This window comes from Phaenicophaeus curvirostris, chromosome 26 (assembly GCF_032191515.1).
Source record: "Phaenicophaeus curvirostris isolate KB17595 chromosome 26, BPBGC_Pcur_1.0, whole genome shotgun sequence".
Taxonomy (NCBI): Eukaryota; Metazoa; Chordata; class Aves; order Cuculiformes; family Cuculidae; genus Phaenicophaeus; species Phaenicophaeus curvirostris.
In genome coordinates this window covers 1307321-1324875 of record NC_091417.1, presented here as the reverse complement: position 1 = coordinate 1324875, position 17555 = coordinate 1307321, and the positions used below count along the sequence as shown (strand labels likewise).

The 17555-nt window shown below is 48.5% G+C and overlaps 1 protein-coding gene across 4 annotated transcripts in view; it reads right to left on the bottom strand.

Annotated features, from left to right (window-relative positions):
- LOC138731202 (acid-sensing ion channel 2) overlaps positions 1 to 17555 on the bottom strand; it is a 308363-nt gene that overhangs the window by 34660 nt on the left and 256148 nt on the right. For all 4 annotated transcript variants that reach the window (XR_011339139.1, XM_069877011.1, XM_069877009.1 and 1 more), the window contains exon 2: positions 3096 to 3246. Coding sequence is in view for 3 of the 4 variants with exons in the window: in XM_069877011.1 (XP_069733112.1) it covers positions 3096 to 3246 (151 nt within the window). In the remaining variant the exon portion in view is untranslated. The remainder of the gene's footprint in view (positions 1 to 3095; positions 3247 to 17555) is intronic.

Below are 17555 nucleotides of genomic sequence, written 5' to 3'. Positions count from 1 at the left end.
AATATTTTCCTTCTTTGCTTCTAATTTGAATTGCAAAGAACAGCTTAAAAAAGAAAGCAGAGATCCTGAGGCACGCGGCCAGCAGCACAACGAGGATTTTGGAGTCCACACGCTAATTATTTTCATGCGGGTCTGTGAAGGAGAATGTGGTTTTAAGGTATCTCCAGATCCGGAGTGAAACCAAAGCAACTACAGGACTAAGCACACGACATGATGCCATCGTTTGAACTTGGCAATGATAAAAATCAGCCCTAAGTCTGGTGGAACCACAACTGCCCTGTGCCAGCAAGGGTCTGACTGACCCCAGGCAGGCAGGAGAACAGGTTCCATGGCTGGAGGCACTGACCTGGGGCCTGGAGGGTTCTTGGATGGCTGCTTTCTGTGGAACAGACTCTTGCAGGAAGCATGAGCTGAGGCCACCACAACAGGCCAGAGAAATGCTGTCTACAGCCACCTGAAAGGAGGTTCTAGTGAGGTGGATGCTTGCCTCTTCTCCTGAGTAACAAGTGATGGGATGAGAGGAAATGGGCTCAAGATGCACCAGAGGAGGTTCAGATTGGACATTAGGAAAAACTTCACTGCAAGGGCTCTCAGACCCTGGCAGAGGCTGCCCAGGGAGATGGTGGAGTCCCCATCCCTGGAGGTGTTTAAAAGATGGGTAGATGAAGTGCTCAGGGATCCGGGAAGAAAAAACTCCTTCCATCCTGGAGGTATCTTTGTGGCCGGATCTCCTGTTCCTACATGTGGCTTTGGCACTGCAATGTGAAGACCTCACCCCAGGTCCACCTCCATCCCTCTCCAGAGCAAGGGCTGAAGTTCACTGCTAAGAGCTGCGTGCCCTTGACAAAGCTTTTCATTGGAGAGCCAGCTTTGTGTAGTCCCAGTGGTATCAGCTGAGAAGATTTAATTCTAAACACATTTACATTATTATGCAAATATTTGGAAATCATCAACTCCTTCACTTACCTACTAAGAGCTGAGTTAAGTGTTTCCATGGGAACAGCAACTATTAACCACTATAGTTAATATTTTCATTCTGGCAGTGTCCAGAGAGCTCAATGAAGATTGAAGACAGCTTGTACCAAGTGCTGTACGAACGTGGAGGACGAGAAACTCTCTTGTCAAAAAGCAAAGATTAATGTTTTATAAGCTTCAAAGTCAAGCATCACTTCGACCTGGACCTGTATGTACATGGCCAAATTCGTTTGCAACGACTCCAGAAGCCTCTACTACTCTGTTTAAGCAAATCAAGGTACCAATTCATATAGTTTTGCCTTGAATCCTAGAGCACTTCACCACCAGATAGAGATTTTGGTAACTATTCCAGCCCCATAATATCAATCCAGTTCTAGGGATGTGGGAATCCGTCCCTGTGCCTCTAATCTTTAGCTGAGTAGAAACTTGTGTCCTGTTTTGGAATCCCCAGCATAAGAAGGAGATGGAACTGTTGGAACGGGTCCAGAGGAGGCCACGCAGATGATCTGAGGGCTGGAGAACCCAAACCACAGGCGATCCCGCACAGATTCCCTGCCATATGGCAAGGACAAGAGCTGGTTGATCCTCCTCCCTCATCTTTTGTCCACCCAATTTATTTCTCCACTTGCTTCTTGCTTTTTTTCTCTCCTGTGTAACAGAAGTCTGGTTTACTGAGACTGATCCACCCTTCTTGGCAATTTTGTGATAGAAAAGCACAGCTCTAAAGGCAGCACCTTACCGGACAGGCTCCTTCTAAAGATTCTCCAAAAGACAGCTCCAAAAAGCAAGCCTAAAGCAAGAATGGCGGGACACAAGTTCTGTTGTTCTATGGGAAACTTCAGAGGGACCCAAAACCTCATGAAGTTGAACGTACAGAGCTTGTGGTGGGGTTGTCCAAACCTGCTATATCTCTAAGCCATCCATGTGGGGGCTTCCAGCCCCCTTGGGTTCCCCAAAGGCAGTCTGTAAGCGATAAAGCACCAGAGGTAGGAGATGCGCTTCATCTCCCCACTCTGTGTTGTGAACTCATTTTGCCTTTAAAAGGACAAGACCTCAAATAAATGCAACGAGTCAGAAATGCTTATTTCAAATCAGCGACTCCTCCCCCTCGCCTGGGCCAGATCAGGCTGACTCCAAGCATGAGATAAAAAGTGGAAGAAGGCAAAGCTCCTTCTATAAAAGCTTGTGCAATTTTAAATGATTGACAGGACCGTGGGAATCTGTTTAAATTGTAAGAATCAAACACCACGCAAATAAATGTTAAGTTTTGAATGGATGCAACCAACTCTCTTCTTTGCTATTGAGGAGAAGTTTGAAAGGTGCTTGAAGGAGCTTGTTTGCACAGCATGATGGGGCGGAAAAGCTTAAGTGAGGTCTGCTCCTCTCCCTTTCCTGCTACCCAAAAATAAACACAACCTTATCTGGAAAGACTCCCACTATGATGCTCTGAGAAACAAAGAGGCTGGCAATGTTTCCAACATTGTTTTGTTTAAAATGTCAACAAGGGTTCATGAAAACTGCAGCCAGCACTGCTGGAGAACTGATAGGGCATTCTCTGCGTGGGTGGCGCTGGTGGCACATGTCACTCCCCATGCTGTCCCCTGCCCAAGCCACTTCTCTTGAGGAGTCACAGAATCATAGAATCGCTTGCTTAGGAAAGACTTTTAAGATCATCGAGTCCGACCAAACCTGCCTGCTACTGAACCATCCCTGAGCACCTCATTTACCCGTCTTTTAAACCCCTCCAGGGACAGGGACTCCACCACCTCCCTGGGCAGCCTCTGCCAGGGCCTGAGAACCCTTTCAGGGAAGAATTTTTTCCTGTTATCCAACCTAGACCTCCCGTGCTGCAACTCGAGGCCATTTCCTCTCATTCTATCACTTGTTACTTGCGAGAAGAGACCAGCACCCACCTCGATACAACCTCCTTTCATGTCATTGTAGACAGTGATAAGGTCTCTGCTCAGAGTTCCACCTCCTCTCTGCTGTTTTTTTGATGGGGTTCACTGAAAAAACTCGCACCAGCATCGCCAGCAACTTCCACCGTGGTAGCTAAGTTGGTCTTTCCAAGGCAAACTACCAGTACGTGCATGCTTGCAGGAAGAAAAAGAAAGTCTTACCTGTTTCTCCCCATATTGGCAAATATTCATCCTGCTGTATGTCCAGCATGATCTCCAGTCCGTTGCCTGTCCCACCCTTAACTGTGGTAAGAAGAGGCCGTCCTTCTTCTCCTGAGTTAAACATGTAGCATTTCCCATATTTTGTAAACACCTGTGAGGAGAGAAGAGAGAAATGATTTAGTATTTCCCACGTAATCAATGCTTCTTCCCACCTGAATGTGGGCAGAGGGCTGAGGAACGGCCGGATGCTGCAGCTCCAAGGGGAACGACTTCAGATAAATCTAATCCGCCTTAATCATTCAGCATATTGTGTTCTCCTTACAGAAAATAAAAGATGAAAGAGAGGAAGAGAAAGCTCTTTCAAAGCAGCAAACAAACATCTTGAGCACCTTGGCAGAGTCATAGCCAGCATGATTCCAGAGCCAGACACAGCACTGGGGTCTCACCAGAGCAGAGCAGAGGGGGAGAATCCCCTCCCTCACCCTCCTGGCCACGTTTCTTTGGGTGCAGCCCAGAATACTATCCAAGTTTCCAGCTGAAGCACTGAGGATGCAGAGAATATGAAGCGTTTGCAGGAAAAAAAAATGCCCTTTAAAAAAGATTTTATATCCAAGTGAAAATCCTTTTTTAATACTGGCCTGACCTATTAAACCATTCAAGCTGGAAAGATAAGCTAAACAACTGTAAGCCTGTGTTAGCAGACAGTGCCTCGTAGATGGGTTTTCCCAGATAGGTTTTGAAGGCAGAAGTCAAACATTTCTAATTAGAAGAGGTTGAAAATACAGCAAGAAGAAAACCTGCATGAGGGAACATCACAGGAAAACAAGCAAGCTCGGATCGAGAGCAACACCGTAAACGCTGAATAAGGATTTCGATGCTGATGTACCCAGCGCAGTCTTTAGCCAAATAAATTCAGGCAATTTTATGGGTTTTTTGTTTTATACGGCCCTTTGCAGCTGTAAAAATGTAAGTGTAAAACCTCCGGTTAGGGCATGTTTATTCAATAAATGAGATGTAAAGTGACAGGGGCCTGAGGCTCGCTCAGCTCCACGTCTGGGACCCCAGTGCCAGAAAAAGAAATCAAATCCTGCCCTTGGGTCCTGCACTTGGGCCACAAGAATCCTGTGCAGCTCCAGGCTTAGGGGAGAGCGGCTGGAGAGCTGCCCAGCAGAGAAGGACCTGGGGGTGTTGGTTGACAGTGGCTGAACATGGACCTGATCCAACGAAACCCCACGTAGATGCCTCCTCTTAGGGTCTGAGGTGGCTGCGTGCCTCCAACCTCCAGCAGCTCCCACTGGGACAGCCCCAGCGGGGATGTGAGGACCCAGGTCTGAAAGCAGAGAGAACTGAAAATCAAATAAGCTCAGGATGAAGAAACCAGCACCTTTCTCTGCAGGAAAAGGTCACTTGCAAGGACCCTATGGGAGAAGCAGCCGTGAGCCACGAGCAGTGGTAACGCTCAAGCAGCCATGGGGGATGCCTTCAGGCAATCTTCTGCTAGGTTAGCTCTGCTCCCAGGCAGAAAGGAGCCACAAGTGCAGCAAACAAACAAATGAGACAAAAAAAAATAGGAAAGGAAGAAGGGAAGAGAGTCACCCTGTTCACCACAGCTAGAGACCTCCCTAGAAGCCCCTGAAGAAGCCTCCTAGAAGACCTCTTGCTACCTTCTGCACTGCGGTCCCAGCAGTTACCACCATACTATATCCAACACGACCCACGTAACAGCAGCTCCACCTCTGGGTACCATCTCTCCACATCCCAGGACACACATCCCCATCCATCCCGCTCTCCGTTGATGCTGTGTGGAGCCTCTCTGAGACGGACGTGGTGTTTAACCTCAGCGCAAACCCACCAGCTGCCGTTCCACAGCGATGAAGGCTTTGAGACCAACAGCCTTGCTTAGGAGGAAACTAAGGAGAGCCAGCAAGCACTAAAGAAAGCTCAACAGGGCAAAAAAAAGACTGATATCGAAAATGCAAGCAAGCCTGACCAGAGTAATAGAGAAAAAGGTATTTCACAGTTCATAACCAACAAACGCAGGGCAAGCACATCTGCTGATAAATTATCCTTTCAAATACAGAGCAAAATGACGGTAAAAGTAAGTAACTTGAAGCAAACTGGCATCCTTCGCAATGATTTTCTGCACAACTGTGGTAAACAAATGTTCAGAGACACATATCCTATCGAGCCACATCCAACAGCATCACAAACAGAACACAAGGGAAAGCAAAAGGACTTTGCAGAGAGGTTCAGGAGGGGAACACGAAACCAAAAGGGGCTGGGGAGAACGGAGATGAGTTTGGGCAGGAACACACATGAGATGATGGGAAGAAGATTCTGTTAGGAGGCAGGAAGACCTTAGTTCTAAGTTTTTGGCACAGCAATACGTTCCCATAGCTATCAGCTCTCCCGTGGCACCTGCTGAGCCGACGGTGGCATCGAGCCATGTCATTATTTCACTCGAGGTGCGAGGAGCAGCACGGTCCGGTTGGCTCCATGCAAGCGCATCGCGACGGTCCATTTGTTCACACCGTGGCAGGAGGTAGCGGTATATTATTTAAAATGAAATGATGGCTGTGAAGAGCAGATCGCAATGGATGCCTACAATAAACAGGTTTCTGAAGCGTCAAATCCCAAGATGATCTCTTTCCAAAGGAGAACAAGACTGCAATGACAGCTTGGTAAGGAGGGAATTCACACCTAACAGGCAGAAAGGACTTCATCTCCCTTCCAAACTGAAGTGCAGAAGGGAAGAAGGAATCGCGCCCCTATCCCACGCAGAGGGGGATGCAAGCCTAACCAGGGCAGCGTCTTCATTGGAGAGGATTACGTATCTCAGTCCTACAAAACCACTAGGAGAATACAATAACCTCACAGACTCATGTATTCAAAAGGTGACTGTGTTCAGTTTTGGGCCCCTCAGTACAAGAAGGCCAGTGAGGGGCTGGAGTGTGTCCAGAGAAAGGGAACGGAGCTGGGGAAGGGGCTGGAGAACAAGGGTTATGAGAGGAGGCTGAGGGACCCGGGGCTGTATAGCCTGGAGAAAAGAAGGCTGAGGGGAGACCTCATCATTCTCTACAACTACCTGAAAGGAGGATGTAGTGAGGTGGGTGTTCGTCTCTTCTCCCCTGTGACAGGTGATAGGATGAGAGCAAATGGCCTCAAGTTGCATCATGGAAAGTTTAGATTGGACATCAGGAAAAATTTCTTCACCGACAGAAGCTGCCCAGGGAGGTGGTGGAGTCATCAGATCCCTGGAGGGATTTAGAAGACGGGGAGATGAGGTGTTTCGGGATTGTTTAGTAGCAGACAGGTACAGGTAGACCCGATGACCTCAAAGGTCTTTTCCAACCAAACGATTCTATAATTCTATGACTTGGTCAGTCAGCCTCAAGAGGCTGTAAGTTAAGGCACGGCTCTTTCAAACATTAACATAAACCAGGAGGGAAATCGCTTACAGATGACAGACTTCGATATCTTCTCCTCCTGAAAGGGTAGCCATGGATTTCTCTTTAAATTCATGCTTGTCTCGTGATATCGGAAACCTGGCATAGAAGCATGTCAGACAAGCAAAATATCATCCATCCTTCATGGTGTCAGGTTTAATCTTGCAACGGAGAAGTGTAATGGGAATGGAGCCCTGGAAAGCAGAGCCATAAAAGTTGTCAGAGATGTGTTTACAAGGACAGGGTTTTCCTTTCAGCCTCCATGACTGAGATATCCCAGTGGGGCTTGTCAAGCAACCCTGCAAGGCAAGGCAGGGAGATGCTTCACTGCAATCGGTTCGATATCTGCCCACACCCCTCTGGGCATCGCTGTCACACGACTGTATGGGAGCAGCAAAGATGTCAGCTCTGGTTTTACACAACTCTGCTGGTTTTAAATAAGAAGTTATTGAGGTCCTAGGTACTGCCCAAGGCTAAGATACACTTTGCATTGGGTTAATGTTATTTCTTTCATAATTTAGGAGCAGCCAGCATCCCAAATGTAACAGTCTATCATGGTGGACAAGCTGCTGTATTACAGATAATACATCTTAATATGAAATTCATGGTTCTATGAAAATGAGCCCCATCACAACTCTGAGGCCCCTCTACCTCTTTTTGTATGCAGGTGAAATGAGGTCGACGGCCCAAGACACGTCAGGCTACGACCAGGATATCACCAGTCGTGGGTTGAAAGAGGTCAGACAAGACAAAAACCTGCACAACGCCCTCAGGAAGCAGCAGATGGTGCAGAACGAAGAGAACGGCGGGTGGCAGTGTATTGCATTCCTCCTTCGTGACCACCAAGGCTGTCCCTCCACCAGCAGCAACCTGCGGGTGAGCTCTGCACATCCCAGCAGTAGGAGCCCTGGAGCCTTTTAACAGGTGCCAGCATATGGCTTGAAGGCCAGGATTCATTTGGATAATAATTACAATCTGTCTTCCTAACCTCTCCCCACTGATTCATTTAATGACTTGTTCTTCATTACCCTTGTGGCACTCCTTACCGAGTGGCAGCAATGCTCTGTCTCCAGCCCAGCAGCAGCTGCAGCTCTGGGGCTGACAATGGCAATATTTCTATCTGGTCCTGCCAAAAATACCTCGAGAGTCTAAAACGGGAGCCCATGGGTGCCCCCAGCACTCATCCAAGTGAAGATACTCACGTAGGTGCTACGGAGCCCAAGCAAAGAGGGTGGTGGATAAAACAATTGAACTTGAAATATCAGCATCAAATCCAAACCTCTCCAGCTAAGGAAAGGAGGACAGGCTGAGGGCTGGGGTTGTTCAGCCTGGAGAAGAGAAGGCTCTGGAGAGGCCTTAGAGCAGCTTCCAGTACTGAAAGGGTCTCCAGAAAAGCTGGGAACAGTCCCTTCCAACTCAAACCATTCTGTCATTCTATGAAACTGCATTTCCAGGCACTTTAGTTAGAGATGCTCAGAAGTTAAAATAAAGCACTCTTTTCGACTTTCTTCTGATGGCAGATACCATTTGGAGAGGCTGCATGCATGGTGTCTTTATTCTTCCACCTGCTGGACGCGCATACACCTCCCAGCAAGGTCCCATTGCTCTCCAGTGCAAAAAAACCCAGTAAGCAAAGCTGTTCTCCATTGCTCGTGCATGCAAAGCAACTCCCCATCACTCATCCATGTGCCATTAGCATGATCACAGAACTATAGAATAGCTTGGGTTGGAAGGGACCTTAAATATCATCCAGTCCCACCCCTGCCATGGGCAGGGACACCTCCCACTGGATCAGGGGCTCCAAGCCCCATCCAGCCTTGCCTTGAACCCCTCCAGGGATGGGGCAGCCACCACGGCTCTGGACAACCTGGGCCAGGGCCTCCCCACCCTCATTGTGAAGAAATTCTTCCTTATGTCCAGTCTAAATCTGCCTCTCTCCAGTTTATAGCCGTTGCCCCCAGTCCTGTCACCACAAGCCTTTGTAAACAGTCCCTCCCTGGCTTTCTTGTAGCCCCATTCAGGTATTGGAAAGTTGCTACAAGGTCTCCTCGGAGCCTTCTCATCTCCTCTCAAGGACTCTCATCTCAAGAACATCCTTTGAGCGCACGGAGCATGCAGGACAGGCAGCTGTCATGTTTCTCACCTCCTGTGCGGAAAACAGCCCGTGGGTAGGTAAAACAGGGATATCGGCTGCGTCTGACTCCACAGGAGCATGTGAGGACACCTGCACTCCTGTCTGTGAGATGCTTGGAAATTACGGTAATACGAGAAGCGCAGACATCGTAGCCGTATTTATACCACCCCGCGCCAAGCGTAGCAGTGGGAGTTTCGCTACAGATGGGAATGAGCTGAATCAGGCCTGCAATTAGCTAAAACGCTTTCCCTTTCGACACACCATCTAGGCAGCTCCTGCCTCCCGGAGCGAGATGATCTCCAAGCACCGGCTCACAGGACGCGGCTGCTGGGCTAACGGGGCAACTGGTGGGCAAGAGCCGTCTCCGTGTCTGCTCTGTGTCCTTGTACGTCGGTCCCTGTCCTCCTAAGCACCAGAAAATACTTTCTCAAGAAGAAAATACCTACTATGAAAAAAAATCCAGGACCAAAATCCCTAAACCCTCAGCATGTGCACTCCAGTCACGCCCTGAAATTACAGATATCATGACTCCCTTAACAACTTTCCCATGTTCCTATTTTATGGTTCGCTTCGCAGGAGTCAGCCTACAGTAATCCCGAACAAAATTCAGCTCTAAAAATGTAAAAACCAGCTGTTCAGAAATGTAAAGGCTTTATTTTGTAATTAATTTGACACTAGCTACTAAAAGGCTCAGCTCTACAGCACTCTGAGCGGCTCGCTGAATAAAGATTTTCTTTCTCTCCCTTGTAAGGAATTTCTTTGATGCAATTTCCGTTCCTGATGTTATTCCTGCACATAAATGCACACAACTCTTTTTGCTTAGTGACATCAATAAGAAAGACTATTTAATAAACTCATTCAAGAAGAACTTATAGAGGCTTTGACACCAAACCTACCTAAACAAAGGGGATTTTAGGTTGTAATGAAACTCCTATGCAGGAGATAATAATAGCATTTAATATTTTTATTGATTATATTAATCATAGAATGGTCTGAGTTGGAAAGGACCTTAAAGATGATCTAATTCTAACCCCCTGCAACGGGCAGGGACACCTCCCACTGGATCACAGATGAAACCAAAACGGGACCTCCCTTGACTATTCGACCAGTGAGGAAAAGCCTTGCATCCCTACCAAAAGCCATCTTCAGGGACTAGCAATTATTAGTCAATTAAAAGAAAAGCAGCATTAGGTCAGCGCAACTGGAGCTGTCTGAAATGCTAAAAGCTTCTTTAAAGCAACGTAATAACTTGGGTTATTATTCCCCCCACACTTCATAATTCTGTTAGTCATCGCATCGGGTTATTTCCCTTTGCTCCTGGGCCTCTCGGCTGCCCTGCAAAGCCACGGCATTCACAGCGCACGCTATTATCAGCAAAGCAGGGGCTGACAGCTTGAAAGCTTATTGTTGTTAACGGAATAAAAGCCCTGGTGTAGACGCAAATTACAAATTCCAGAGGCAACCGGCTGACCCCACACAAGCCAACTTGAACTGGAAAACGAGCAGAACTAAACAAATTCCTCTAGCCTTCTCCCTCTGACATGTGCTGGGATGAATCATAGAATAGTTCGGGATGGAAGGGACCTCAAAGCCCATCCAGTCCCATCCCTGCCATGGGCAGGGACACCTCCCACTGGATCAGGGGCTCCAAGCCCCATCCAGCCTGGCCTTGAACCCCTCCAGGGATGGGGCAGCCACCCCTGCTCTGGGCAACCTGGGCCTCCCCAGGGTCTCCCCACCCTTATCATGAAGAATTTCTTCCTAATGTCTGATCTAAATCTTCCCCCTTCCAATTTAAAGCCATTCTCCCTTGTCCTATCACTCCATGCTTTTGTAAAGAGACCCTCCCATCACTCCATGCTTTTGTAAAGAGCCCCTCTCCAGCTTTCCTGGAGCCCCTTTCAGCACTGGAAGCTGCTCTAAGGTCTCCCCAGAGCCTTCTCCACCCAAATCGTAGGATGGACTCACCTACAGGGTGGCCAAGCTCCCCCAAGCAACTTTAAATCCTATACCAAGACCAGCAGCCGGTGACAGTGTCAGATGAGGAAAAAAATCACTTTATGCTCAACTCTTTCCCAAAACCTACTAAAATCTGCATTAACCGCCCTGACCCACGGCAGCTTTGAGAAGCAGCACGCTTGCTCTATCCCAAGACTCGGCACAGACTTGCCTGGATGAGCACGATGCACCAGCCGGCGGAAAAAAAACGAAGGGAATTTTAAGTGGATTGATAAAGTGCATTAACCTCGGAATGAACCATCCCTTCCAGTCCTGCCATGGCCAGACTTGGCTTTGAATTTTAACTAAACAAGGTTAAAGCCTCTAATTCCGGAGAACCATCTCACAGAGAGCTTTAATGTGCTCTAATGAGCTTCGTTGAATCCTAACATAATTTTCCACTTGCGGCATAAAGTAAAACATTGAAATCATAATAAAGCATGAAATTGGCCTGTGGATGGGGAGAGAATAAGGTGCAAAAATGAAGCTCATTATTATTATCTTGAGTTGTCAACAGCCCCTGAAAAATATTCCCTACAAGCAGATGATGCAGGCGCCCAGCTCTGGGCACGAGTCCCAGGTCTCCTCCTCAAACCAGGTCAGTGCCACACGCGGGCTCTGTGACATCTCTGCATTTAATCCCCAGCTGAAAAGCACAAATAGAGAAAGTCCGGAGAAATGGAGTTACTCAGCCATGAAGGCAGCGAGGAGAAATGTCCTGGGCCAGCATCCCCCTGCCGCGCCGAGAAGCTGCTCCGCTCTGCATGGGAGATGGATTGGGAACCACTGCTGGGGAAAGTGGATGCTCTAATACCTTTTCCAGCAGGAAAACAAGCTGGCCAAGCATCCAGAGCTATAAGGGCAGATAGAATGTTTAATCAAGCCCAACTACTACACAGGTTTCAGCATGAGGCTTTCTATCCACCCTTCTTCATGCTCCTTATGGACAGTCACGTTGCAAGCCGACCTGCAGGTAACTCTGGCCAAACGCGATCCCAATTAAACAAAGCTCAAAAAGACCTTGTAGAAATAAATTGCAGGCAGAGAGCTGTTTACCAGGGGCAGCAGGCTTTTCATTACCCATTCGCTGCAGGAAAGCCTGTAACCAGAGCTGGAAGGCGATGTATTAACAAGGAGGACGATGGTGCGACAGACACACGTGCTCCGCTCTCAGTCACCCTGAACCAAGGACACAGGCTATAAATTGAGTAACAAATTGGCTAACGGGACAGAGGTGGGAGGTCACCCTGAGCAGACGTGGGTCAATGAGGTCCTGTTAGCTGTTGAATTTACTTATTAATGACCGGACAAAGTCTGTCAAGTGGAAATATTAATACCACCGGTGCCACAGATTGTCTTGGGAATGATTGAAAGCCCCAGGACGAGCAGGCGTGGATAAAAAAAAGGTGACAGATTTTTGCATGAGTAAGTCCAGAAAGATGCTTTGGTGGGGGGTGTGTGTGGAATAAAAACAACACCAAAACACAGCAAGCAAGGAACAGCCTCCCCCGCGAGCGGGTAGTGAGTGGAGGAGAGAAGACTGGGAGCACCTGGGGATAAGTGATTTTCCTCCTCGGGGTTGCAGCTATCACAGCAAGCTGGAGGAGAAAACTACAGGATACACAATCAGGTCACATGCGGCTAAAGAAAAGGACTAATTTTCCTCCTATTGTCTCATTCTACAAAAGTCTTGGACCCTATAGCTGTTCTAAGACAGGAAGGTTGCCCAGGAGCCTGTTTCAAAGCTGTCTCTGGCAACAAGGTTGAGATGCAGCAGCAAACATCAGTGATTTTCCATAGTGGTTTGCTCTCCTTTGAGGCCGGCATGGAGGAATGAGGAGGGACCTTCAGAGCAGTCCCCACTACCCATCACCATAATCCACTGTCCCCACAAGCTGCTGGCATCGTTGTTTGTATCAGGCTATTGAGGTCGCTCCCTGCTCGATCCATGGGATCAAGAATTTTGCACGAGAAAAGGAAAATGAAGGTGAACCTCTCCCTCACCCGCCCTGGAGTTGTGTTTACTGGATCCACACTCCGGCTCCAAGCCCGCACAAGCCTCGGGAGAGTCGCTCTGCCTGGCACCGCACTTCAGCAACACAAAAAGCAGAAGGGAAACCATTTCTCGCCTCCACAAGCCCTGGCAGATGGCTTGGTCTTCCCCTGCAGAACAGCACCTCCAGCTCCACAGCAGAAATTACATCATATCCACACCCTGGCAAGCATCCTCTGAATCCCTGATTTGAAATCGAAGACTCCATATTTTCAATTTTCTTTCAAATTTCACACTTTTTCCCAAGTGTTTGGGCAAAATTCAAAGAGGTGGTGACTCAAGCAGCAAGGAGCAGGTGTTTTCCATAGTACTAGTACTACTCCATACAAGCAAGAACTCCCTTGGGCAACCGCCACGGCCAAGGTGAAACCCAACCAGACCATCTGGGCAAGCAAAGGATGACATCATGGCTTTGGCTAGAAAAGACCTTTAAGATCATTGAGTCCAACCATTGATCCAGCCCTGCTAAGTCCACCACTAGACCAAGTAAGACATCTAGTCTTCTTTTAAGTACCTCCAGGGATGGGCACTCAACCACCTCCCTGGGCAGCCTCCGTCAATGCTTGAAAACCCTTTCAGTAAAGAAATTCCTCCTGATATCCAACCTAAATCTCCCCTGGTGTATCTTGAGGCCATTTCCCCTTGTCCTGTCAGTGGCTACCAGGGAGAAGAGGTGGTGCAGGGCTGCAGAAGGCTCTAAGGCAGCTGGGCTACAAAATATGAACCATAAAATAATAGAATGGTTTGGGTTGGAAGGGACCTTAAAGATTATCCAGTTCCACCCCCCCTGCCATGGGCAGGCACACCTCCCATTACATCAGGGTGCTCAAGGAAAGAGCAAGTTATCACATTATATTTGAAATTAAGACTGAACCCCAACAGGGCTTGCACCTTGCCTTAGCATGGCACCAGGTACAGAGGCACCCAGTCCTTCCCTGCCTTCCTCGTGGAAAGCCCAGGAACCCAGCAGCATCTGAAATAATGAGGTTTAAAGATGAAAATCTTGTTGTCTAAGGAGCTGCTGGGATACACAGCTATGCAAACCGAGACTGGCAGGACACATCTCCCCTCCGGAGCTTCCTGGCAGTCTAATTTGCCATCTGAAACAGCTTATTCAGAGTCTCTTCTAATGAATATATGCTGGTACTTTTGCTGGCAGGCTGTTCACGTGGCTCTGCAAGGGTCTTTCTCGTTTCAAAGATCGTATCTGCCTTGTACATTTTGCATTTTATTCAAAACACATAAATCCTGCCAGTGACATTTAGGGATAAACGACAGCTCCTGTACCACGAGAGCACAGCAAAATCCTTGAGAGCGATGCGCTTCTCTTTGCCTTCCAAGCTAAGCGAGAAATCTTGGTGCAGGTAAAGGTAAATAACACGCTTTGATGGGTTTTGTGGGCAAACAAACAAATCACTTGATGAAACGCTGCTTCTGTTTCTGGGCTCCAGTTGTGGGGAACTGTTTTGCTCCTCACAGGCTCTGAGAGGAGAGCATCGCCAGCGCACTCATTAATCAACTTTTAATTGAATGTAGACAAAAATAACCCTCACGCCTAATGAGGAGGTGGGGGAGCCTGGCAGAGACACACACTTCTGATTCTCTCTAGGGAATAGGAAGAATCAGAGAATGGATCATCCAGTTCCAACCCCCTTGCCAGTTCCAACACCTCCCACTAGACCAGGTTGGTCCAAGCCCCATCCAACCTGGCCTTGAACATCCCCAGGGATGGGGCAGCCACCCCTGCTCCGGGCAACCTGGGCCAGGGCCTCCCCACCCTCACAGCAAAACATTTCTTCCTAACATCTCATCTCAATCTCCCCTCTTTTTGCTGAAAATCATTCCCCCTCATCCTCTCCCTGCACTCCCTGACCAACAGCCCCTCCCCAGCTTTCCTGGAGCCCCTTTCAGTACGTGAAGCTGCTCTAACATCTCCTCGGAGCCTTCTCCACACTGAACAACCCCAACTCTCTCAGCCTGTCCTCATAGCTAAGGTGCTCCAGCCCTTGGATCATCTCCATGGCCTCCCCTGGACTCATTCCAACAGCTCCACGTCCTTCCTGTGCTGAGGAAGAACTGGACACGGGGCTCCAGTTCAGGTCTCACCAGAGCAGAGGGGCAGAATCCCCTCCCTCACCCTGCTGGTCCCACTGCTTTGGATGCAGCTCAGGATACGCTTTCTGGGCTTCAAGTGCACATTGACGGCTCACGTTGACCTTCTCATCCAGCAACCTCACGCTTCTGATTATCCCTTGGGAATAGGAAGGGTAGATTTCATTTTGAGAACCAACCAGAAAGCTGCAGCAGCGCGATATTGTGGATAGACTCTGGTGCTGCCAATGGCTCCGGGTTCGCATCACAAACGATTCCCACTGGTAACATAAATACTTTGGGCTTTGAAGACATCAGAGTGACTAAAGGCAGCAAGCCAGGTGGATAACCAGTTGCCCAGAGCAGGGGTGGCTGCCCCATCCCTGGAGGGGTTCAAGGCCAGGCTGGATGGGGCTTGGAGCCCCTGATCCAGTGGGAGGTGTCCCTGCCCAGGGCAGGGGTGGGACTGGGTGGGCTTTAAGGTCCCTTCCAACACAAACCATTCCATGATATACCTGCAAAATTTTTAGGCCACGCAACAAAAGGCACATGGAGAATAAGTTCTCCCGTAGCTCCACAAAGCCTTAAATCCATTGCCTTGGGCTGAATATATATGTGCCAACATATGGCCCTGTTCAGTCCCTGGTGCTGCCGATGCCGTAAGGGATTTGTTTAAAAGACCCTTCACATCTCTGCAAAGCCATTCCAGGCAGGCAGATGACTTTACACGTGCTGCTTTAAACACTGGCGGTGTTCTGGAGGGAGCCAGGTCTGCCCCTACGCCGTACAGGACGGCAGCTCCTTATTTTGAAGCATTATGGTAATTTCTGCAGCAAAACCTCATATAACTCACACCAGCACAAGCAACACCTCTGCCCGAGCAGCTCAAATTCCCACTTCTTCATTGTAATAACATCTCTTGTTTTGATGAGTCTCCCATACTTTGAAGTTGAGTCCCATTTTCTGCCACAAGCCCCTTCTTTTTTGAAAAATGAGGGGAAAAAAAATTCAAGTGAGCTGCAGAAGAGGAAGAAAGACCAACTGAGCATGGACTTGAGCCTCCTTCCCCAAACTTGCTGCTGTACACATCTGAAAACAGCCCAGACACGCTGACCCTTACAGACATGTCATCATGGAACAGTAAAATGGTTTGGGTTGGAAGGGACATCCACCCCTGCCATGGGCAGGGCCACCTCCCATGGGATCAGGGGCTCCATGCCCCATCCAACCTGGCCTTGAACCCCTCCAGGGATGGGGCAGCCACCCCTGCTCTGGGCAGCCTGGGCCAGGGTCTCCCCACCCTCACAGCAAAACATTTCTTCCTAAGATCTCATCTCAATGTCTCCTCTTTCAGATGAAACACCATAAAGCTGTTTTCTACAGCAGGATAACGGTCTGGTGTTCCTAAGGTGTAGTGATGCTAAATGATGCATATGAGATGGAATGAAGGTTGGTGCTGAGATGGTTAATGAAGCCTCGGATGTGATCTCCATCACCAAAAATGCTTGAATCATCATAGAATCACTTGGTTGGAAAAGATGTTTGAGATCATCGAGTCCAGCCATACCTGTCCACTACTAAACCATCCCTGGGCACCTCATCTACCCATCTTTTAAACCCCTCCAGGCATGGGGACTCAATCACTTCCCTGGGCAGCCTCTGCCAGTGCCTGCTGAGAGTGTTATTTTTGTTTAGGGATCACTTTAGTGCTGTATCTTCTGCACGACACTTAGCAGCTTTAACTGTAATTATCACTGGTAGTAATATGAAACTGGTATTATGAAGGCTAACAAGTCATATTAGCGTAGCTATTATGCAGTCCAGCCCAGCCATCTTATTCAAGAAGCCTCCACCTGGAAATTGCCTCTAAATATATATATTATTTAATGTAGGAAGGTGAAGGAAGCCTTGTTGGTAAACCACCACTAGAGAGGCTGGACAGGCAACCTGTGATTAATTGAATCATTTAGCCATGTCCATGCTTTCATTTTCTCCTCTAAGTGCTCGTGATTATACGATACACAAGGAAATGAAAAATTAATAAGTATAACCAAACCCACACAAACACTCTGGGAAAAAGATGTGCTGCAGCACAGCCTGTCTGCTGTGACAAAGCTCCTTAGATAGAAGATGCAGAGTTGTTTTTTTAATATCGTTCAACGTGATTAAGTAGGAAATTACAGTCTGAAAGCAAACTCGGCTCAACACAGCGACGCCGGCACAGGGTGCTCGCTGCCCACTGACCCAGCACCCACCTGCTCTGAACCAGCACCTGCTCCCATCGCTCCACGCTCCTGAAAAGCAAATTGGTTCCTTCGCGAGGTTATTGGAGCTGAGCGTGGCTGGAAAGCTCTGGGAGCCCCAAGTCCTGAGCGGCAAGGAGGCACCGCAGGATTCATGGAATCATCGCACAGCTTGGGTTGGAAGGGACCTTAAAGATCATGAAGTTCCAACCCCCCCTGCCATGGGCAGGGACACCTCCCACTAGATCAGGGTGTTCAAAGCCCCATCGACCTGAATTTGAACATCTCCAGGGATGGGGCAGCCACAGCTTCCCTGGGCAACAAGGGCCAGGGCCTCACCTCCCTCATGGCGAAGAAATTCGAGTCTAAATCTTCCCCTCTCCGGTTTATCCCCATTGTCCCTCATCTTATCACCACAAGCCTTTGTGAACAGTCCCTCCCCAGCTTTCCTGTAGCCCCTTCAGGTACTGGAAGGTCGCTATAAAGTCTCCCCAG